Below are 24,938 nucleotides of genomic sequence, written 5' to 3'. Positions count from 1 at the left end.
GGTGGTTTCCTCCACATATCCTCATGGTAGTGAGTAAGTCTCATGAGCTCTGATGGCTTTATAAATGGGAGTTCCCCTGCACAAGCTCTGTTGCCTGACACCACATAAGACATGACTTTGCTCCTCATTCACCTTCTGCCATGATTGTAACGCCTCCCCAGCTATGTGGAAGTGTGAGTCAATTAAACCTCTTTCCTTCATAAATCACCAAGTCTCAGGTATGTCTTTATTAGGAGAGAGAATGGACTAATACAATGGGCAAGCTGCTTTTGTTGGGGGAAGAACAAATCCAGATGAGATGGGAAAGATGACTTGGGATGAAGTCATGAGGCAGCCTTGAAAGCCCTCTAAAGAATTTAGACCCTGTCTTGGGAGCAAAGGCATGCTGGGAGCAGTGCTTTGAGAACGGAACTTGCCAACTGGTGCTAAGGAGGCAATGTGATGAAGGAGAGGCAGTAACAGTTAAAAGGCTACTTGTTGTAGCCAAGGCAAGAGTTAACAAGAATCTGACCTATAGTAGTCAGGATAGAAAAGAGAGACCAAGGGGATGGAAGAGATATTTTTAAGGTGGAATCACTAGGACTTGACTGATAGGTTATGGGGGAGATGATTTTGAGCCTAGTTGCTGAGACTCCATGAAAACCAGGGGTACACCCTCCCCCACACTGGCAAATGTTCACTCTGTCTACTTTTAGGAAGGTAAACTTGCCAACCCTCTTTGACGAGTGTCCTCGGCAAGAAAGCTGCCCAGCATCTTAGTTAGCTTCCCTCCAGAGCCTTCTATGTATAGAAGTTAGTAACAGCATAGACCCAGGGGACCTAGGTCTGAGGCTTCTTTGGAAGTTCAATAAATTTTCCAAAATAAATTGAAAGTGTCAGAAATGAACCAGCTCTTTCCAATATTCAGGAAACTGCTAGATTTCTAAGCCAACCCAAGAAGTCTAACTTGATTGATCCTTTCTGATTCTTATTAAACCTCCATTAACCTGGAACACCTGTTAAAAATATAGATTCTCAGACCCTACCTCAAGTCTACTAAGTCAGACTCTCCAGAGCTGTGACCCAAGAAGCAACATTTCATGAAAGACTCCCAAGTGATTCTAAAGCAGTACAATTTGGGAACCATTTGTCTCCTGGGTATCCCTTCCGACGCTTTATTTCTGCAACTGATAGTGAGTTCTCTGCACTTCTGAGGAATGAATGACTGCAAGCTCATTTCTTTGTTATTTCATTTGGGCCTGCTGTCTCCCAAGCTAGATAATAAGGGCATTGAGTACTGAGACTTGTACAGCCTTGATGAGCAGACTTCTAGAAAGACAGGGAGTGGAATTTATCTGTCTGAATAAAAGTCTTCCTGTATTGGGAATATGGTCATTGAATAGCCACACTGCTCATTTCCAATAAAGCAGCAGTGACCTTAGAACAAGTAATGGACCTGATAGCAGTCTGATAAGGCACATAGTTGAATATGAGTAAAACTTACAGACTTGGCTTCTGTACTGTTATCAAGATAGTCTTCCCTCACGGCTAGGGAGAGTGTTGCTTGGTCCAGCTGTAAAAACAAAAACAGAAAGCATTCTGTTAGCACTGTAAAGTCTTACGTACCATGTTAACAAGAGTGATGAAATCGTCTGCATCCCAGCCATATTTTGAGCTCATGTCACCATTACAAAAAGAATTCAGTACACTCAGAACTACATGCAAATAGGTACTTCGGCAATGACCGATACAATAAAGTATCAGAGACCTGCCCCTGCTTTTCTAATTTATGTTTTCTAAACCTTTTGAGGTCCTATCAACACTGAGTAACAACAAGGCTATTTCAGTTGGAATAGATCTTAGAGATTATTAGCTATTCCCCCTTATTCAATGGAAGGAGAAACAAAAGCCAGATAATTGATGTGACTTTCCCAAGGTAACATGATTGGGCAGAGCTCAGACTAAAATCATTGTCCCCAATCACCAGATCCAGTATTTTTCCCATTGCAGTATTTCGCAAAATGCCAGTCTGGATGGAGTTGATTAACCAGACTTTTCCAACTCCTTATCTCTAAAATAACATATGGCATTGAATTTTTTTTATTTGAACAGAATCAAGTAATAATTTTGTTTTGAGAAACCTTTGCAAATGTTAGAACCCTCTCTGGAAGGTTTAGGATAAGTGATAAAAACACACATGATAACCAGACAACTAAATAAGTAGAATTATGGTGATAGAAAAGTATAGTATAAATTCTTGAATTAAAACTTTCAGCACCTTAGGCTGGTGTGGTGGCTTACACCTGTAATCCCAGCACTTTGGGAGGCAAGGCGGGTGGGTCACTTCAGGTCAGGAGTTCGAGACCAGGCTGGCCAACATGGTAAAACCCTGTCTCTACTAAAAATACAAAAATTAGCCGGGTGTGGTAGCGTATGGCTGTAATCCCAGTTACTCGGGAGGCTGAGGCAGGAAAATTGCTTGAACCTGGGAGGTGGTGGCTGCAGTGAGCCAAGATTGCACCACTACACTCCAGCCTGGGCAACAGAGCAAAACTCTGTCTCAGAAAAAAACAAACAAAAAAAACAACTTTCAGCACCTTGAAGGTAAAGAAAAGAAAGAAGACAGTCTTTTCAAAGAGTGTGCTAGAAAAACTGGACATCCAGGCCTTGTGTGGTGGCTCACATCCATAATCCCAGCACTTTGGGAGGCCAATGCAGGCAGATCATTTGAGGCCAGGAGTTCAAGGTCAGCCTGGCCAACATGGTGAAACCCAGTCTCTACTAAAAATACAAAAATGAGCCAGACGTGCTGGCACACACCTGTAATTCTAGCTACTTGGGAAGCTGAGGCAGGAGAATCACTTGAACCCAGGAGATGGAGGTCGCAGCGAGCTGGGATGGCGCCACTGCACTCCAGCCTGGTGACAGAGTGTGACTCTATCTCAGAGACAGAGTGTGACTCCATCTCAGAGAAAGAAAAGAAAAACTGGACATCATAAGCAAAAAGAATATAACCTTTTACCCATACCTCACACCTTATTCAAAAATTAACTGAAAATGAATCATAGCCCTAAATGTAAAACCCAAAACTATAAAACTTCTGGAAAAAAATATTGGGAAAAATTTTTTTTACTAGGAGTTAGACAAAGAGTTTTTAGACATGACAATAAAATCACAATCCTTAAAAGCAAAAATTAATAAATTAGACTTTATCAACATTGAACAAATTTGCTCTTGAAAGAAATTTAGGCTGGGCGCGGTGGCTCATGCCTGTAATCCCAGCACTTTGGGAGGCCGAGGCGGGCAGATCACGAGGTCAGGAGATCAAGACCATCCTGGCTAACACGGTGAAACTGCGTCTCTACTAAAAATACAAAAATTAGCCGGGTGTGTTGGCGGGCGCCTGTAGTCCCAGCTACTCGGGAGGCTGAGGCAGGAGAATGGCGTGAACCTGGGAGGCGGAGCTTGCAGTGAGCCGAGATTATGCCACTGCACTCCAGCCTGGGGGACAAAGCGAGACTCCGTCTCAAGAAAAACAAAAAAAGAAACTTAACAGAATAAAAAGACAAGCTACAGAATGGGGAAAATATCTGAAAATCACATATATGACAAAGGATATGTATCTAGAATACATAAAGATTCCTCAAAACTCAACCATAAGAAAAGAAACAACTCAATTTAAAATTGAGCAAATGATGCTAACAGACACTTCATCGAAGAACATATGAAAATAGAAAATAAGCACATGAAAATATGCCCAACATCATTAGTCATTAGGAAAATGTAAATTAAACCTGCAATAAAACACTACTATAGATCTGCTAAAATGGAAAAAAAAAAATCTGACAACTGCTGGTGGGGATGTGGAAAAGTTGAATCACTCATGTATTGCTGGTAAGAACGCAAAATGGCACAGCCACTTTGGAAGGAAACCAATTTTACAGTTTATTATAAAGTTCAACATACATTTACATAAGAGCCAGCAATCCTACTTCTAGGTATTTATCCAGGAAAAAAATTTAAAAGTCACACAAAAACCTGTATGTAATTTTATTCATAATCACCCAAAACTGGAAACAACTCAAATGTCCTCCAACTCATGAAAGTATAAACTGTGGTATACAATGGAATACTACTCAACAATAAAAGAGAATGAACTGATACAACATGGGTGAATTTTACTTAACATCCTGAAAAAGCCAAACTTTACAGGAACAGGGAACAAAGTGATGGCTGACAGGGTTTGGGCATGAGGAGAAGGTCTGACTTAGCAAAGAGATAACATGAGGTATTTGGGGATGGATGATGGGACTATTCTATTTCTTGATTACAGTGGTGGTTACATGACTCTCTGCATTTGTCAAAACAGACAGGTACATCACAAAAAATGAATTTATGTAAATTTTAAGATACTTTAAAAACATTTCCAGCACCTTCTCTAAATCTACGGTTTATTCTTTCTTGAGTATCAGCAACTGACTAAAGATAAACAAAATGAATCTCAAGAAGAGTAGATTTTTCCAAATTAAATCTCTAATTCACACATTAAACATTAAGCCAAAATAAGAAACAAAATCTAAATAACAAATTAAAAATTAGTAGTATCTGAATAAAAACTGAATCCTACATGCCCATACCATTAGTTTATATGACTTTAAATTGTTTTGATCCATCTCCTCCAACTTCTTTTTCATCTTACTATAATCTTAAATATTTTATTCTTAAATACATAAATTTGTATAAGATTATAGTTTTCCATGAAACTGCCCTTAATATACAACAGATTTTACAAAGGCCACGTTAAGAATTAGTGATATTACGAAAAATTCCAGGAAAAACATAACTCTTGTTTCAAGGGAAAAAAGGCACTTTCAAAACATCCATCTTGTCCGTGTATACTGCTAAAATCCTCTAATTATTTTGTCCAGCCCTCTCTAATTGGCCTGAAACAATGAAGTCACAATTCTTCCTGGCTTTGTCCTATTGCAATTCCCAATGTGCCACTATTTCTTCCAAAAATTAAGCAAGCCATGATCATGAAACACAATATTATGATTAAGACACTTTGGCTTTCCATTAAATTTGGACCACTTGAAGAATCTTTTGAGCTTGAGTCTCATAGGAAAAGAAACTGTGTAGATACTATCAAGAAAGCCAAAGTTTCTCTCTCGTGAAATAAAGTTAAATCCACTTATTGTGAAAGTTTAGATAATTCAAGTGAGGTTACCAGACCTTTTATAAACTTTCAGATTGTTATGGTTTCTAGGGAACATTTTAAACACACCAACCAACAAATTGAATAAGGTCAGTCAAATAAATCTCATTAGAAACATACAAACTGTTGAGGCAAAAGACTTTCTCATGAAGCCATCAGGACACTGTTATTTGAGATTTTTTAAATCCTTGCATTTACAACTGATCTGAATACTGTAAACAAAAAATAAAATATGTTTTTTAAGGAAATCCAACACATTTAACTGAAAAATATAAATGTTTTCTCCAATTACAACTGGCATTCCAGTGATAATAAACCTCAAGTTAGAAGACAAAGTAGTAATACAAGAAGAAAGAGCTTACAAATGATGAGGTAGGAAATGGAGTCTGGACTTCAGGTTTCAAAACGGTGGTGGAGACAGAACCTGGCTTCCCTCCCCACCCCAACATATACACAGGAAACTAAAAACAAATATACAGCACTAAGATTCTCACCAGCAATATCCCAGAACTCAAATATAAAGATGAATCAGTTGCTGAGGCCACAGAGAAGTGAAAAAGCTCCAAGCAAAGGAGAATCAAATTTCTCTATGATGCCCTTCCAACCAATCTGTCCAGCAATAAGCATGCAGAAATTTTCCCTGACTCATAGTTTCTACACTGGAAAAACTGAGATCAAGGTGGACAACCAGCTTCCCGACCATCTTGGGTTCTTTGACAGAAGACCTGCTCATACCTTAACCCACAGAAGGCATCATGAATGCCTGAAGGGAGATATATTCCTAAAGACAGCAAGAGACAAAGAGGGGAGATGGGACTACCATACCCAGCCCTGGAAACTCTGCTCCATAACTTGGTCAAAGGAGATACCAAATCAGAGTGGCTATTCAGCAGCATTATGCTAGAGGAGGTTCATTCCACAGGTCACCTGTACACCAACCGCCAACCAGCTTTTCCACACTGCCAGGATATCCTCTTTAGGATCTCCCCTATATCTGGACTGGGAGTGCTCTGATCTTTGGCTAGAGTCAAAGCAAACGTAGGTTTAAGGTGCCATTTAGTGCCAGAAAAACAGGCAAGGACCTAGTGGAGACATAGCAATATATTGCCTATCTCAATTATAAATACCTATGCATCTAACACTGGAGCACCTAAGTATATAAAGCAAACATTAATAGATCTAAAGGGAGAAGGAGACTGCAATACAATGATAGGGAACTTCAACATTCCATTCTCACTAATGGACAGATCATCTAGACAATCAACAAAGAAACATCAGCATTAAGCTAGACACTAAGCCAAATAGGCCTAACTGACATTTACAGAACATTTCACCCAATTGCTGCAGAACACATATTCTTTTTATCACCACGTGGAACATTCTCCAGAATAGATCATATTTTAAGCCACAAAATAAGTCTCCACAAATTCAAAGCAGTAGAAATCATATCAGTTATCTTTTCTGACCACAATGGAACTAAAAATCAATAATAAGCGGAAACTTGGAAAATACACAAACACATGGAATTTTTTTTTTTTTGAGATGGAGTCTCGCTTTGTTGCCCAGGCTGGAGTGTAGTGGCATGATCTCCATTCACTGCAACCTCCACCTCCCAGGTTCAAGCAATTGTCCCACCTCAGCCTCCCGAGTAGCTGGGATTACAGGTACCCGCCACCATGCCTGACTAATTTTTGTATTTTTAGTAGAAACAGAGTTTCATCATGTTGGTCAGGCTAGTCCCGAACTCCTGACCTCAGGTGATCCACCCACCTCGACCTCCCAAAGTGCTGGGATTATAGGCATGAGCCATCATGCCTGGCCAAATACGTGGAAATTCAACAATATGCTCCTGAATGACCAATGGGTCTATGAAAAAAATAAAAAAGAAATTTAAAAATTTCTTTAGACAAATGAAAATGAAAATACAACAAATTAAAATCTATGAAATACAGCCAAAGGAGCACTGAAAAGGAATTTTATAGCAATAAAAGCCTACATCAAAAAGGTTGAAACACTTCAAATAAAAATTCACAAACAATCTAATGATACAACTCAAGGAACTAGAAAAATAAGAACAAACCAAACCCCAAATTAGTAGACAGAAAGAGATAAAGATTAGAACAGAAATAAATGAAATTTAGACTATAAAAACACACACACAAAAAATCAATGAAACAAATTTGGTGTTTGTTTGTTTTTTTTGAAAAATCAACAAACCTTTAGCTAGACTAAGAATAAAAGAGAGAAGACACAAATAAATTAAATCAGAAATGAAAAAGAAGACATAACAACTGAGACCACAGAAATACGAAGAATTATAGAGACTATCATGAACAACTATATGCCAACGAAGTGGAACACCTAGAAGAAATGAATAAATTCCTGGACATATGCAACCTACCAACATTGAACCATGAAGAAGTAGAAAACCTCAACAAATACCTAGTAACAAGATTGAAGCCATAACAAAAGGTCTCCCATCAAAGAAAAGCCCAGGACTTGATGTCTTCACTACTAAATTCTACAAAACATTTAAAGAAGTAATACAAATTCTACTCAAACTCTTCAAAAAAAAAAAAAACTGAAGAGAAGGGAATACTTCCAAACTCATTATATGAGTCCAGCATTACCCTGATACCAAAACTGCACAAGAACACAAGGAGAAAAGAAAACTACCGGCCAATATGACTTAGGAACATAGATGCAAAAATTATCAGCAAAATACTAGCTAACCTAATTCAACAATACATGAAAAAGATCATTCACTATGATGGAGTGAGATTAATCTAGGGATGCAAGGATAGTTCAACATACACAAATCAATAGACATGATATGCTGGGTGCAGTGGCATACACCTGTAGTACCAGCTACTCAGGAGGCCGAGGCTAGATGATCACTTGAACCCAAGTCCAGCCTGGGCAGCATAGTGAGATCCCTTCTCAAAAAAAAAAATGGAAAATCCAAATGCAAGTAACTAAATATAAACACATCACATTAACAGAACCAAAAACAAAAATCACATAATCATTCTAATATATTCTGTAAAAGCATTCAGTAAAATTCAACATCCCTTTATGACAAAAACCCTCAACAAACTGGGTACAAAAGGAACACACCTCAAAAAGTAAAAGCCATATCTGACAAACACATAACCAACATCATACCGAATGGTGAAAAATTAAAAGCCTTTCTTTTAAGATGTGGAACAAGACAAGGATGCCTGTTTTGCCCACTTTTATTCAACACAATATTAGAAGTCCTGGCCAGAGCAATTAGGCAAGCAAAATAAATAAAGGGCTTCCAAACTGGAAAGGAAGAAGTCAAATTAGCCTTGTACACAGATAACATGATCTTATATTTGGATAAACCTAAAGGCTCTACCAAAAAACTATTAGAACTGATAAACAAATGTAGTAAAGTTGGAGTATACAAAATCAACATACAAAAAAATCAACAGCATTTATATACACCAAAAGCAAATAATCTGAAAAAGAAATCAATAAACAATATCATTTATAATATAAAACACCTAGGAATCTATTTAACCCATGGAATAAAAGATTCATGTAAAGAAAACTATAAAATGTTGATGAAAGAAGTTGAAAAGGACACAAAGAAAGGAAGGATATTCCATGCTTATAAATTAGTATAATATTGTTAAAATGACAATACCACTGAAAGCAATCTACAGATTCAACACAACCTCTATCAAAATACCATTGACATTCTTCACAAAAGAGAAAACAAATCCTCAATTTTATACGGAACCACGAAAGACCCCAAATAGCCAAAGCAATCCTGGGCAAAAAGAACAAAGCTGGAGGAATCACATTACCTGACTTCAAAATATAGTACAGGGCCTATGTCTGGAATGGTATTTCCTAGATTTTCTTCAAGGGTTTTCACAGTTTTAGGTTTTACATTTACATCTTTAATCCATCTTGAGTTGATTTCTGTATGTGATAAAAGTAAGGGGTCCAGTTTCAATCTTCTGCATAAGGCTAGCCAGTTATCCTGGCACCACAGTCCTTTACCCATGCTTGTTTTTGTAGACTTTATCAAAGATCAGATGGTTGTTGGTGTGCAGCTTTATTTCTGGGCTGTTTCCATCTATCTATGTGTCTGTAGTTGTACCAGCCACACTGTTTTGGTTACTACAGCCTTATACTATAGTTTGAAATCGGGTAATGTGATGGCTCTAGGTTTGTTCTTTTTGCTTAGAATTGCTTTGGCTATTCAGGTTCTGTTTTGATTCCATATGAATTTTAGAATAGCCTTTTTCTAATTATGTGAACAATGTCATTGGTAGTTCGATAGAAATAGCATTGAATCTGTAAATTGCTTTGGGCAAGATTTCATGATAAAGACGCCAAAAGCAATTGCAACAAAAACAAAAAATGACAAACGGGACTTAATTAAACCAAAGAGCTTCGGCACAGCAAAAGAAGCTATCAACAGAATAAACAGACAACCCACAGAATGGCAGAAAGTATTTGCCAACTATGCATCCGACAAAGGTCTAATATCCAGAATTTGCAAGGAACATAAACAAATTTATAAGCAAAAACCAAACAACCCCATTAAAAAGTAGACAAAGGACATGAACAGACACTTTTCAAAAGAAGACATACATGTGGCCAACAAGCATATGAAAAAAAGCTCACCATCACTTATCCGTAGAGGAACGCGAATCAAAGCCACAATGAGATACATCAGTATCTCACACCAGTCAGAATAGTTATTATCAAAAAGTCAAAAAATAATAGATGTTGGCATGGATGTAGGGAAAAGGGAATGCTTATACACTGCTGGTGGGAATGTAAATTAGTCCAGCCACTGTGGAAAGCAGTTTGGTGATTTCTGCAAAAACTTAAAACAGAACTATCATTTGACCCAGCAATCCCATTATTGGATATATTCCAGTTACCATGATTTGATTTTATGAATGTATAAGATTATCACATGTACCATGAAAATGTGTAGTTATGTATCAATAAAAAATAACAAGAATAAAATAAAATTCTATGTTCTGTCAGTTCCTGGGAAAAAAGGAAAAAGAAAGAGAAAGAAACTTTTCCAATTTTCTTAGAGTTTCTCCTTGCTATTTTTTACGAGTTTTACTGAGAGCCAGAAAAATGCGGGCTGTTGAGAGATGATGACTTTAAGTTGTTGTCTTCATTAACTAGCAAATACATACTGGGGCAACCCTGGCCTTTCAAATACTCTTTCAGGATCACATATACTCACGTCTTTTATTGTACCTTAAATCCTCATACTTACTATCTCCTGACATAGAATAAATCCAAACATGTGTAGCAAGATAATATTTTTGGTCACTAACTTCTATTGTTTTCTGTATTTTTGAAATCCCTTTATCTCATTTAAGCCTGTAGCAAACCCTGTGTCATTTCGCCAAAGGGGAGCTTTGCAGAAGTACGTCGTATAGATTGGAGCAATCCCTGCTGGCCAAATTGCGTGTCTTTGGCATGGGGCTATATCTACCCCTTAGAAACAGTGCCTCTCTCTTCACCCAAAGGCACCATCTGCTCACCCAAAAGGATGCCCACAGTGCTGTGCCTGCCCAGAAGGCCATTCTCTTATTCCTGTGGGTTTGTGGGATGAGAAAAGCTAGGCACACCGAGGAAAATTGAATTTGATGGAAAAGGAAGCCTAAGGACATTGACAGAAGAGAGTTTCAGGTAAGAGGGATTTCTCCCAGAGCAGAAAGAGGATCTTTCAAGCAACAAAAGAAGTCAAGGATTCTCATAAGCAGAGGAACTGATCAGTGTCCCCGAAACATGGCAGGATCCGAGAAGGAATGGGAGTCGCAGGACCTCAGCATCAGAGGGGCACACTTGAAGGGGCTACATGGTTCCATAGTGGATTTCTTCTCAGAAACCAGATAACTGGTATTGGAGTTTCCCAGTACCCTAGGAGAAGACTGAGAAATGGGGCCACCAAGAGGGGAGGTAAATGCCTAGACTAAGGTTCAGTTTCCCACCAAAAGGTTGGGTGGGAGCTCAGAGTCAAAGATTAGGTCGAGTAAACAAAATGCCTATTCCTTGCACAACTGAGTTTGAGCTCTGAGAGGCCTATCAGGTACACATGTCAAAGAAAAACATTCTCCAAATGGTCCTGACCAGTTGCTCAGTCATCCTTGAAAAGTAGGTTCGGAACCTTGTATCATGTGCTACTGTGGACCAGTATCTACCACGAAAACTGTCACAAAAGTCAATTCATTCGAATCTCAATGACAATTAAAAGTAAATTCTAATTCACCCTTCCGTACACATGGGAAAAGTGAGAACAGGGAGGTGAAGTAATTTGCACAAGGATATTCTGTGAGTAAATCACAGAGCTAAACTGCAAACCTCAATCTTTTAAATACCAAAGCCTATTTTTTTTTAACTATACCAGTAGTTTTCTAACTATATTCCATAAAACCTATAAGAGAGGGCTCCAAATAGTTCATCCAATTAGATTTTGTCTTTTATAGTTTTAACTATTTTTAAATGAATAAAAAAGCAACACTTGCAAATTCTACAACTTTGGCAGGCACCAGTACGCTAATTTTTGTTATCAGGTTCATTGGGTTTCATGTAGCTCTCAGAATAAAGCTTCTCCTACCACCTCTAGATACATGCTCGAACTCTTGTAAATGTGTCATCAGGAAGACTATAGTTATATTATATCTGAGGGAAGGCAATTAGTTCAGATATGTGAATATTCAGTCATGTAAAATGGTACAAACAGGAACAGAACTTAAGCAAACGTTTGCCACACTCAAATGCCAAACAACGTTAAATACCAGTTTGGAACAAGCTGCCATCTTGGCAAAAGAGAGCAATAATAAGTACATGGGTGCCTCCTTACATTTGGAAAGTATTCTATCATTGACATTTTAGCGTTTCTAGGATCAGTTTAATTGAATATTAAGTATACAAGGCAAGCTATTAAAAACTAGTTACCATGTTTCTCTATTCCTCATGTTTTCTGTAAGCTCGTATTAAAACTAGAGGCTCAATTGTGGGGGCACAACAACATCACTGGTGATAGTGTGCACTTCCAACTGATACCAGGAGGCACACGATATCCAGTTGCCCCACTTTTAGTGATGCTATCATTGATATTAGGGTACAGGTGATATCGGTCTGCTCTATCATGAATTTCCCAATCAACCATTTACCTAATAGTTTTAAGCAGCCATTGATGGTAATTACCTAGATCCATCCTTTCATTAGGGATTTTTTCTTAAATAGATAGCTTTCTATTATTTATTCTGCATTTTTAAGCTGTGATTCTTCTGTAAACAAGAACTTTTGTCAGCTATTAGATTACCCTGAAAACAGTCAAATTCAGAATGTAAGACAGTTTACAGGAAAAATACTCCAGTTTCTTCAACAAATAAATGTGGTTTAAAAAAACAAAAATAGGGGGATCCCTTGTGGAGTACAACAGACATATCAACTAAGTTCACCTGTGAGTCTTATTTGGAGATTGAATCAAAGACCAACTGTTTTGTTTTTTTAAGGACATGTTTAAGACAATCAGAAAAGTTGAAAATTAACTAGTTATTAGCTGTTAATTATGGAATTATGATTATCTTTTTGGTTGTGATAATGGTCCTTTCCGCTAGCTAAGCACTGAAGTATTTACTATGCAATGATATATTTTTAATTTGCTATAAAACGTTCTAGCCACCTCCCAAAAAAGGAGGGGTCTCGATTAAAACATAACCGCAGAAAGAAACATAACAGCAGAAAGTTGAGAGTTGTTGAAGTTGGGTTGATGGATACATGGGAGTTTATTATTCTATTCTTTAATTTTGTATCACATTTTGATAATAAAAACTTTAAAGAAATAAATTCAATTGAGTAGATCCAGAAATAGGTGAGAAAGATAATAAAATGGCTATCATTTGCAAGTATTCATCTGTGTGTGAATCAAGATCTTCTATCACTCAGTAGAATGCATAAACTTAAACTCAAGTTTGGAAAACAGCCTTCAGTTTACTTCAAAACACCACTTAAGGTATTTGAAAGAACATCATAATAGTTCTGGAATTGATCATGATAGTCTTAAAACCTAGTTTCAAAAAATGAGTGATATATCAACACAGTACAGAGATCAGATGGGTTATCATCACCGTGTCTTACATAGCACATCTTATCCTGATAGCATTAGAAGATGGCTCATTTCATCACCAAACATAGAAACACAATTGTCTCTGGAACTCAGAATTTCCTCCTGAGTACAGGGGAGTCCTTTCAATGACCCAAGATTTTTACTGAGAATTCCATTGTCTAACCTAGAGGTGAGAAAACTACAGCCAATGGGCCAGCCCGCCACACAGCCATACCTTTGTTGTCCACAGTTGCTTTCCCAGACACAATGGCAGAATTAAGTAGTTGCAACAGAGACCAGATGGCCTGCAAACCCTAAAATATGTATTATCTGGCCCTTTACCCAAAAAATGTGCCAATCTCTGGTCTAAATCAAAAGATGAACTTTAAGATTTGGATTTTAGAAGGTTAAAATACATGAGATGAGGGCAATACCTGTCTAAAATTTGAATATCAATATTTCATTAATATTTTCTGATTTGACTAAGGACAGAATTGGGGAGAAAATCAGTCATGCAATAACATTTTCACTATCAGTCAAAGTAACTGTGGAAGTAAAACAAAATAAAACCGAGCAGGATCAAAGCACAAAACTATTTGACGAATGTTATTTGAATTCTTGCATAGCTCTTTCATTGGTGAGTCTGTAGCTGTTGGTAGTTTTTGGACAGGCTCCTGATTTTACCAATGTGCTCTGCCTCAGGGTATGTCCATGTGGCCCATTGCTTTATGGAAGACATGGTTAGTCTTCCAACAGAAAATGCAAGCAAGCACTTGGAACAGAACAAGTTTTGCTGCATCTTTGAAAAGGAGGGAGGAGAGATTCAGAGTGAATTTGATAACTAAAATTTAGGTGTGTGCACAAGAAAATGTTAGTGAAAGAGGAACAAAAAATCATGGCATGTGTTGTCTCCTGTCAAGAGAATGAGGAGGCAAGGACAAGAGCAGGGCACAGAAAGTCTCTGCTAACAACAGGAGACCTGTAGTCCCCTTCCCACTGGAATTGAGGAACCTTAGACTTGCTCTGAGTAGGCATAGGAGGGCCAGATCACAGATCACTGGAAACTAATTCACTAGTTTTCCAAAAGGCTTACAAAACTTGTGTGGTAATGGCATACATTCTGCAAATCCGGGAGAAGGGAATATTCTAGATTCTACTATTCCATAAAAATGTTTTATGTTATTATTTCACTAAGGCAGCATGAGTCTCTTTCCCCAGGATGGCACCCCAAAAGGCTAATTTAGGACTGAGCAAAGAAGATAAATGGGTCCTCATTATACCTTCAAGATATGTTCATTGGATGACTTGTCATCAGGGGACACATACAAACGGATGAACACAGAATTGCTGTATTGACCACGAAACGTTGCAAGTGTCTGCAGAAGGCTGAACTTTCTCTCTGACCAAACCCCTTCAGGGCCAATGTTAGATTCAAGCACGGGCCAGCGGAAAGGGGAATGCCGTAGGATGTGTAGCAGTGGCCTGGCATCTGCTTTTTCAATCGCTTCTGAAAGGGAGCAGATATGAAGAGAAAGTTAGAATTGCAAACTGCATCAACACACTAGAATTCAAGTGCATCTTCTCAAGACAAAATTCCCATAAGGCTCCAACTTAAAATTTCAGCCGTTAGGGAGTAGGTAAAAGAGGTGGGGTGAGATGAGCATAATCACAGAGACAGAACTACCTACAATCCACACTTCAATGTGACTGTCTACATCTAGTGTTCTTGCCAGGACAGCTGACCAGGGAAACTGCTGGATATCCACTACAATAAACATGGACTCTCTACATGGAACCCAGTCAATGAATAATACTTGGTGGGACTAAGGTACAACGCTAACTAAAGGAATGCCTCAATAAAGCCAGTCACTACCCAACGAAGAAGTGATGCTTCAGATTCCTGTCTTTTATTGCTCTTTTCTAGCTCACCACATGATACCCCAAATCCTAGACCAGTTGACACACTTCCCACAGGCACTGGCTTCATCCTGCAATGGCCTTGAGAAGGCAGACTAGGTCAAGTGACCAGTATCTGTTCTAATTCCAATCAGACCCAAGGTGTTGAGACAGGGCTAAGGACCCAACAAAGATGCCTGTTAGGCTGACACAGGAACCTGGCATGCCTAGGAATCTGGATTTCTCTAGGCTCTAGTAGGTGCACTCCCTCCCAGTCTCTTTCTCAAGCCAGACTTGGCCTGGCTTCTGGATTCTGGTTTCTGAATCAGATACAGTGGAGTTTGCCCTGCTGACTTTTTCTAAGTTTCTCAGGGAGTAAATGATACCCAAAGAATCCAACCCATATAAATAAGATGATTTTCTCCACCAAGCCAGTAACAACATTAACTAAGATGGGACTAGTCAAAATCCAGTCTTTGACTATCATTCCTTTAACACTTTTAAACATTAATAGAATTCTTAGTAGTTCTCTTCTTCCTCAAACAATATATTAAAACATTAATAGAACTCTAAAGGATAGGTATGGTAAATATTTTATTTAGTTTTCTTCATCACTCACTCTCATTCATGCAGGATGAATAAAGGATTTTGGCTTTCTGTATGGCTTCCATGTCCCGCCTTCTACTGATCGATTTCTCCAAAAGTTCTGGGAAGGTTAAGAAAGGATTCATTAGTATCCACCCACATGTGCTGCCAAGTTGGAAGTCATTTGATAATCACAATTCCAACCTCCAGAAAATTAAATATAAAGACAGACAACCCTGGAAAAGACAGATCTATCAAAGATATGCAGACAACAGAACAGATTCCAAGTTGCATGAGGTTCAAACAAAAACAGTTTTACATTCTCTTATCCAGGGCACTCCTAACTCAAAAGAAACCAAAAGTTCAATTTCCAACTGAGACTGGATCTTCTACAGGGGTCAATTTCTTCTGCCACCTACACAAAAGGAAACAGAATTCATTTGTTCAAGAATCAAAAATGGCCGGGCGCGGTGGCTCAAGCCTGTAATCCCAGCACTTTGGGAGGCCGAGACGGGCGGATCACGAGGTCAGGAGATCGAGACCATCCTAGCAAACACGGTGAAACCCCGTCTCTACTAAAAAATACAAAAAACTAGCCGGGCGAGGTGGCGTGCGCCTGTAGTCCCAGCTACTCGGGAGGCTGAGGCAGGAGAATGGCATAAACCCGGGAGGCGGAGCTTGCAGTGAGCTGAGATCCGGCCACTGCACTCCAGCCCAGGCGACAGAGCGAGACTCTGTCTCAAAAAAAAAAAAAAAAAAAAGAATAAAAAATAACTGAATTCTGTCCCTCGTTCCTGGACCAAGTAATATTCTCAACGGAGCTAATTCCATCGGGGTTGTGTTTCTTGAGATTTCTCCACAGCCCAGTCTCTCAGGGAGGTCACCCGGAAGAAATTTCCCATTAGAAGTTTTATCCAATGTTGAATAAACATGCTGTGGACATGGAAGAAGTTCTTTAGACAGGAAATGGAGAGACAAGATTGGAAAATCTACCCGAATTGCCTGAAAACTTGCCCATTTACACATGCAAAGTCCTAGACATCTAAAAGAGTCCGTGTGTATACAACGGTTGCCAGCACAGACATAGGCCCAACTGGAAAATAATTTTCTATTTATAAAATCACTAATAATAATGTTTGAAGGTAGAAAATGATAGTTGTCACTATTTCATTAAATAAGGAAAGAGGAAAGCCAGGACTCAATGAAAACAACCGTCTCCCGAAAAAGAGAACGTTGAACATACTTGAGAGTATCAGTCTACCAACGTGAAGCCAAGATGAAAAATCCCTGTGGTGACTGCAGCACCAGGTCACTGCCTTCACCAAACTATGTCAAACTGCCTTGTCAAGGCATTTGGGGAAACAACCTAGCAGCCATCATAACCACAGTATAACAGATGTTCCTATGATACTCTGAATAGCTTCAAGACACAATGTACAGCACTAATTAAATTAATACATAATTATATATCTCCTGAAGAGGAATCTTCCTTCTAAACTAGAAGTTCTACAGTTAAAAAAAAAAAAAAAAAAATGCAACCCAGAGCTCCTGTCCAGTTTTTTAAAACTAAGCACCTATACCTAAAACGAGTCCATATAACTAGATAGATTCCAGTGAAATAAATTAAATTGGGTTGGATGTATTTTCAATTATTTCAGATTGTTTGGTGTTTCTTTCTTGTGTATCATCATAATAATAAAATCAAGACAACTAGCCCCAAGGAATTTTTTTTTTTTTTTTTTTTGAGACAGAGTATCACTCTGTCGCCCAGGCTGGAGTGCAGTGGCATGATCTCAGCTCACTGCAGCCTCCACCTCCCGGGTTCAAGCAATTCTCCTGTCTCAGCCTCCCGAGTAGCTGGGATTACAGGCGCACACCACCACACTCAGCTAATTTTCTGTATTTTTAGTAGAGATGGAGTTTCACCATGTTGGCCAGGCTGGTCTCAAATGCCTGACCTCAGGTGATCCGACTACCTTAGCCTCCCAAAGTGCTGGGATTACTGGCGTGAGCCGCCGCACCAGGTTCCCAAGGATTTTTTAAAGGAGACTTTTTTTTAATAGACAAAAAGATCTAAAGCCATATCCACATATATTTCCATTCAAATCGGCTCCTGTGCCCTTCCACTATATTGCTTACACAGTCATTAGACTGTTTGGGAAACATACTTAGAAGTAAATAATCCAAATTTCATTTAGGGTTGTGATGATGTTCTGATGCTATAAACACTCCACGGGCTAAAAAGCATGAATGCCCTAAGGGCCAAACAAGCCAAAGGAGCAAAAAGAACTAAAAGCATGAAACATTTACCTGTGTCTGCTCCCAAGGCGTGCTATCTATCACAAGGAGGGAAAAAGAGGACCAGCATATGCTAAATAGGGCAATCGCAAAACACTAGCCATGCACGAGTATCAATAATTCGTATATGTCAAAATTCTGTACCAGAATTTGGCTTTTAAAACAGATTCGGCTATCACAAGTTCCTTGTCATACCCTTTTCCTTCTCTTCTTTCCTTCTCTCTGAGCCCAGGCAGACAGGAGAGCATTGATATGCAGACAGTGATGTGGCAATCAGTTGACAACATCCATTTTAGGTATCTCTGCATGTGAATTAGCAGTAAGAAGAACAAAATGTAGCCTGGAGAGTTAATGAGTAGAAAACAAAGCCTGCCTACCACAGGTAATTACTCAAGTTATTAAAATGTCCCCAAAGCATTGAGAAAGGCTCATGGGTCACCCATACAGGGGCATTCCAATCATAGCCCGTGTTGTTTCTTGGAGGATTTCTCAATCCCCAACCCACTCCACCCAGGTATTTCTTACCACCTTACAACCGCAAAGGACAACTGCAGTTGGTAAAACTGCAGGCCAGGCACGGTGGCTCATGCCTGTAATTCCAGCACTTCGGGAGGCCGAGGCGGCCGAGGCGGGCAGATCACGAGGTCAGGAGTTTGAGACAAGCCTGGACAATATAGTGAAACCCCGCCTCTAGTAATAATACAAAAATTAGCTGGGCATGGAGACGCACACCTGTAGTCCCAGCTACTCGGGAGGCTGAGGCAGGAGAATTGCTTGAACCCGAGAGGTAGAGGTTGCAGTGAGTCAAGATCTCGCCACTGCACTCCAGCCTGGGTGACAGAGTGAGACTGTATTTCAAAAAATAAAATAAAATAAAAATACTATAGCACAGCAAACCTCAGACTTTAAAATTGGTTTGAGAAGTTCTTCTGATCATCAAATTTGAAAACTAAGTATGTTTCTTCTCACTATGCTCCATCAAATAAAAAAAAATTTTTTTTTTAAGGCAACATAATAGACATGTGGGGGGGGGGTGCTTTGGAATCACACAGACATGGGTTCCAGCTGCAGCTTGCTGCAACTTGCTAGCTGGAATTCTAGCAAGTTATTTAATCTCTCTAAGCCCCAGTTCCTTAATCTGTAAAGTCAAATAATAAGAGTACATGCTTCCCAGGATTGTGCTGAGGATTTAAAATGTTTAATGCACAGAAAGCCCCCATCTCCGTGCCTGGGCACATGATAACGGGGATCAATAAGTGGTGACTTAAACAGGATTACAGGCAGAATTAGCCCTATACAAAACTGTCAAGTAATCAAGCTTGTTTCCAGTGCTTCCTCCATAATTGGTTTTGTTCTCCTGCTTGCTTCTCAGGATATTGGTGGCCAAAGGACTTACGCTAACCTAAGACACTGCCAGGCTGTGTGTAGGACTATTTCACAAACTGGACCTGCTCTAGCCACCTTGCAAAGCCCCATGCTCTCAACATTTCCTCTGCTTCTATAGTAGAGGCAGTTCTAAATGGGGAGACATATTTTGCAATCAGTGTTAACCTCCAAAAATATTTTGCTCACATTCTTCATCCTGGACAACAAAGCATTTTTTTAATGTAAACTTTTTCAATGAAAGTACAGAAAAGTACACAAATAATACAACACACAGAAAAGTACACAGATCATAATGTGAAGAATGTTCACTAAGTTAACATGCTCAAGTAACCAGCATTATTAATTACTGGAACCCCAGAAGCCCCTTGTGCTCCCTTCCAATCACTACCCCCAACCAAGAAAACTAACATCCTCTATGGTAAAATACTTATTCAAGTCTATATCACATATTTATAGAGCAATCTACCTTTTTGTTATTGTTTTGTAGAAGCGTTTTCTATATTCTACATACAAGTCCTTTTTGAATATATTATAAAATATCCCCTATTACATAGACTTCATTTTTAATGGTATCTTGTAATAAACTGAAATCATTTAATTTAGTTCAGCTTGTCCATTTTTCTCCTCCATGGTTACCACATGTAACCATGTCCTGTTCAAGAAATCTCTGCCTATCCCAAACTCAGAAGACAGTTTACATTTTCTTTTCTTTTTCTTTTTTTTTTTTTTTTTGAGATGGAGTCTTGCTCTGTCGCCCAGGCTGGAGTGCAGTGGCTCGATCTCAGCTCACTGCAATCTCCACCTCCCAGGTTCACGAGATTCTCCTGCCTCAGCCTCCCAAGTAGCTGGGATTACAGACATGTGCCACCACACCCGGCTATTTTTTGTTTTTTTGTTTTTGTTTGTTTGTTTTGAGATGGAGTCTCGTTCTGTCACCAGGTTGGAGTACAGTGGCACGATCTTGGCTCACTGCAACCTCCGCCTCCCGGGTTCAAGAGATTCTCCTGCCTCAGCCTCCCGAGTAGCTGGGACTACAGGCATGCGCCACCATGCCCGGCTAATTTTTTGTATTATTAGTAGAGGTGGGGTTTCACCATGTTAGCCAGGCTGGTCTCGAACTCCTGACTTCAGGTGATCCACCTGCCTCAGCCTCCCAAACTGCTGGGATTACAGGCATGAGCCACCACGCCCAGCTTGTATTTTTAGTAGAGATGGGGTTTCACCATGTTGGTCAGGCTGGTCTCAAACTCCTGACCTCCGGTGATCCACCCACCTCATCCTCCCAAAGTGCTGGGATTACAGGCATGAGCCACTGCGCCCAGTGATAGTTTACGTTTTCTTCTAAAATCTTTATTGTTTCACATTTAGATCTATAGTCCATCTAAAATTTGTTTTTGACCACAGTGTAGACAACCATGCCTTTGTAACACAAGCCTAGTCTCAAAGGGGATGAAACATGTGAGAATTTTAATAGTAAAGATATTTTTGGTTATTGGGCCTCAAATAGTATCACCAAGAAATACTGTTGGTATGAAACACTGGCATTAACAACGGCTATACTCCATTAGATTGAATACTCTTTTGGGCAGGGGCTGGGTCACATTCATGTTTGAACACCCAGGACCCAGAGTTTGGCATGGTTGGTGCTTAGTTAATGTTCGCTGAGTTGAATTCCTGACAAGGAAAGTCTGAGAGAGACTTTCATCCAGTTGAAAAAGAACTATGAGAAAGAAGCTGGACTACTTTTATTATTTCTTTTTACAATCAGCAATGCCCTGATCATACTAACACCACAATCTCTTTTTTTCACATCTCAGTCCCTATATCATACAATGCAATCCAAGACTTCATTCATCTGTTTTCATGAATGCCAGTTTTAAGGGTACCTAAGTTTTATTTTCATCAATTGTCTCAGCTTTATCATCCATTCCCAATGCTCTGGTCTTCTATACTGGGGAGAAAAAAATACTTAGTTATGCTCAGAAGCTGAAGGAGGACTATCAATCCTCACTCAATTCAATTCTGCTGCTCAGACAGGACATTTATTGAGTGCTCTAGAATACAAAAAGGAAATTCCAAAGGAAGGATGAGGCCTTTGAGGATTTTATAGTACCCTGCTTAGTCAAGAGTTCATAACAGCCATCTGGAGCTCAGGCCAATCATTTAAAGTTTCTACAATATCTAAGACATATCCACCTAATACATTTCTCAAAAACTCCACATATGCAGTTTTAGGTCTGTGAGCAACAACCTACCAAGAACCTTGATGTTGAGCTGACATTTGAATGAAGTGGCTCAGGAGCACAGGAACTCTTAAAAAGCACCCTCCTTTGTGTTCTTTCTCCTGACCCTACAATATTTCCATGTGCCTATTCTAAAAGGGGTCCTCTGGCTACTTGCTAAGAGACCAGTGAATCCCGGAGACATTTGCTTGATTTGCTTAATGGGTACTTTCAGAGACAGGGTCTTATGTGTCACCCAGACTGGAGAACAGGCATAATCAAAGCTCACTGAAGCCTCAACCTCCTGGGCTCAAGTCATCCTCTCGCCTCAACCTCCTGGGCTCAAGTCATCCTCTCACCTCAACCTCCCAAGTAGCTAGGACTACAGGTGCACACCACCATGCCGTGGCTAATTGTTTTATTTTTATTTTTGTAGAGATGGGGGTCTCGCTATATTGCCCAGGCTGGTCTTGAACTCCTGGCCTCAAGTGATCCTCCCAACTCAGCCTCCCATAGCACTGGGATTACAGGCATGAGCCACTACACCTACCCAGCAATTGCATTCTAAAATCTTCACATCAACGTCACCAAGGTAAATTCTCAATTTCGGGCAGATTACGGTAACATTTCTCTTTTGGAAATTAGAGGGAGTGCCCTCTGATTCTGGTGAAAGAAAGAACATGGAAAATTAAAACTCTGGAAAACCAAATCTATACTTTAAGCTTCCACATCTACATAATGAACAGGATGTTCTCTAGACCCACACTTTTTAAAAACTTATTATATCATGGCCTGCTTTCACCTTTGGTGGTACTTAAAAACTACCTTTGGATGGTCTACGGTTGAATGTTGCCTCTAATCCTACTATTTTTAGCCGTTGTTGATTTTCTAGGCTACAGATTTCAATTTGGTTTCCAGGCTCCTCAGTTTATTTACTATACTGAAAATTTTCATTTTTCTAACTCACACTGCGTGGGTGTTAAAGGTATTAAACCCTTATGCAGTTAAACCTGCAGACTCTAAATCAGCTTGCAAAGCTTGTTGTTATTCTCATTAAAAAATAAAATTCAAGTTAACTAAGCCATGGTCCGTGGATCCTGTAACTCTCATATACTTTTACACGAATTGTGTGACGCTCAGCTTGGCGGTTCCTCAGCCCCACGGCCAGTCAAGCATGGGATTAACTGAATCTGTTTGACATACTGAAAAGCCAATAAGAGTTGATATTTCTCATTCCTCTAGAAAACTCCCACCTAAATATAGGGATAGAAGCTGTCAGAATTATTTTCTCTGTTCATTTTTTATGATCATCTTATAAATGATAATTGTTGATTAAGCATCAGCTTAAGAAAAAGGTGCAGAGATGATTTTAAGGAGATTAATATCCTCTAAATCAATCTAAATCATGGGTTACCAAATAACACAAAAATGTCCCCTTTTAACACAAAAGACCTCTTTGTCCATAATGAAATTAATTATATAAAATTGCTAGATACTACAAAACTCTAACAGAAGGTAACTCTTTTATTATGTTCACTTATAAGTGAATTTGTAAGAATTATAATTATCAAGGTTAGACTTCAAAATAATTTCAATTTTAGCATTATTCTTTGATAGCATAGCATTACAATGAATCTGCCAATCTGATGTTTTAACTCAATATAAATAGCTTTCCTATTTAGATATTTTGTATCTTAGCAGATCATTCCATGTAAGGTCTGTGCCAAACGTGAGGTTTAAAATAAATCTATCCTCAGTTTTTTCATATCACATTTTTACTACTAACTCTAATTATATATATTTTTTCTCCCTCCTATTTCTTTTGAGACAGTCTCACTCTGTCGCCCAGGCTGGAGTGCAGTGGCATGATCTCAGCTCACTGCAACCTGTGCCTCCCGGGTTCAAGCTATTCTTTGCTTCAACCTCATGAATAGCTGGGATTACAGGCACTTGCCACCACGCCCAGCTAATTGTTTTGTGTTTTTAGTAGAGTCGGGATTTCACCACATTGGCCAGGCTGGTCTCAAACTCCTGGCCTCAAGTGACCTGCCTGCCTTGGCCTCCCAAAGTGCTGGGGTTACAGATGTGAGCCACCACACCTGGCCTCTAACTCCTATTTTATCCATCTTAACGTTACAAGGAAAAAGCCATGTGTGTTTATATACTCCCTGCAATGGTCCTTCCTGAACAATCCTAAGACATCCAAGGACCAGTAATGACAGTGTTCATTTTTTAAGCGCCAGCTCTGTGCCAGGTGTATTATATTAATACACAACCTCAATTAACCTTCCCAGCAATCCTAAGAAACATATATCATAACTCCATTCTACAGGCAAGAAAACTGTAAGAACTTGTCCAAGGAGACTCAGTTAGTAAAGGTTAGAGCTTGGATTTGGACTCAGGTCTCTGACTCCGGTTAATTCAACCATCAGATACCCAGAAAAATTCTGCAAGTTGCTTTCCTGTGAGAGTGGGCCCCCAGTGGCTAAACCAGAGGCAGCTATGCCCTCATGGAATTCCCCGACAGATCTCTCCACCATAACTGAAGGAAAGACCTTCCCTGATTACATCATAACTTCTTTTTGCAGTGGTGGAATGACTTTATGACGAGCCATCTACTCCTTTTGTCCTGTCACCCTATTTTTGACCAGGGACACAGATTCCTGAGGCACCTAACCAGAGGTAGGAGGCCTAGTGAGGTTAGAACAGAACAAAGTTGGCTGGTCCTCAAGGCTTGACCTCACATTTTGCTCTAGTCTAAGCCAGTGGTTTCTAAATTTGAGTGTACACTGGAAAAATCAAGAGACCTTGTTAGGCCAGGCACGGCGGCTCATGCCTGTAATCCCAGCACTTTGGGAGGCAGAGGCAGGCGGATCACCTGAGGTCAGGAGTTCGATACCAGCCTGGCCAACATGGTAAAACCCCATCTCTACTAAAATTACAAAAAAAAAATTAGCTGGCCGTGGTGGTGGGTGCCTGTACTCCCAGCTACTCGGGAGGCTGGGCAGGAGAATCGCTTGAACCCGGAAGGTGGAGGTTGCAGTGATCCAAGACCGTGCCATTGCACTCCAGCTAGGTGACAAGAAAACTCCGTCTCAAAAATTTAAAAAAAAAAAAAAAAAAATGGGGAGCTTGTTAAAATGCAAATGGCTGTGTTTTAACTTGAGTGTCTAATTCAGTAGGTCTGGGGTGGGGCCCAGGATTTTGCATTACTAACAAATTGCCAGGTAAA

General features: G+C 39.5%; 1 protein-coding gene across 3 annotated transcripts in view; it reads right to left on the bottom strand.

Moving 5' to 3' along the window:
* PHEX (phosphate regulating endopeptidase X-linked) overlaps positions 1-24,938 on the bottom strand; it is a 227,400-nt gene that overhangs the window by 164,924 nt on the left and 37,538 nt on the right. For all 3 annotated transcript variants that reach the window (XR_013412723.1, XM_077988390.1, XM_001087261.5), the window contains 3 exons: positions 15,835-15,921; positions 14,600-14,826; positions 1,484-1,552 (listed from right to left, as the gene is read on the bottom strand). Coding sequence is in view for 2 of the 3 variants with exons in the window: in XM_077988390.1 (XP_077844516.1) it covers positions 1,484-1,552; positions 14,600-14,826; positions 15,835-15,921 (383 nt within the window). In the remaining variant the exon portion in view is untranslated. The remainder of the gene's footprint in view (positions 1-1,483; positions 1,553-14,599; positions 14,827-15,834; positions 15,922-24,938) is intronic.

The sequence above is a fragment of the Macaca mulatta genome, chromosome X (genome assembly GCF_049350105.2).
Source record: "Macaca mulatta isolate MMU2019108-1 chromosome X, T2T-MMU8v2.0, whole genome shotgun sequence".
Taxonomy (NCBI): Eukaryota; Metazoa; Chordata; class Mammalia; order Primates; family Cercopithecidae; genus Macaca; species Macaca mulatta.
The sequence above is the reverse complement of the archived record's forward strand: the minus strand, read 5'-3'. Positions and strand labels throughout refer to the sequence as shown.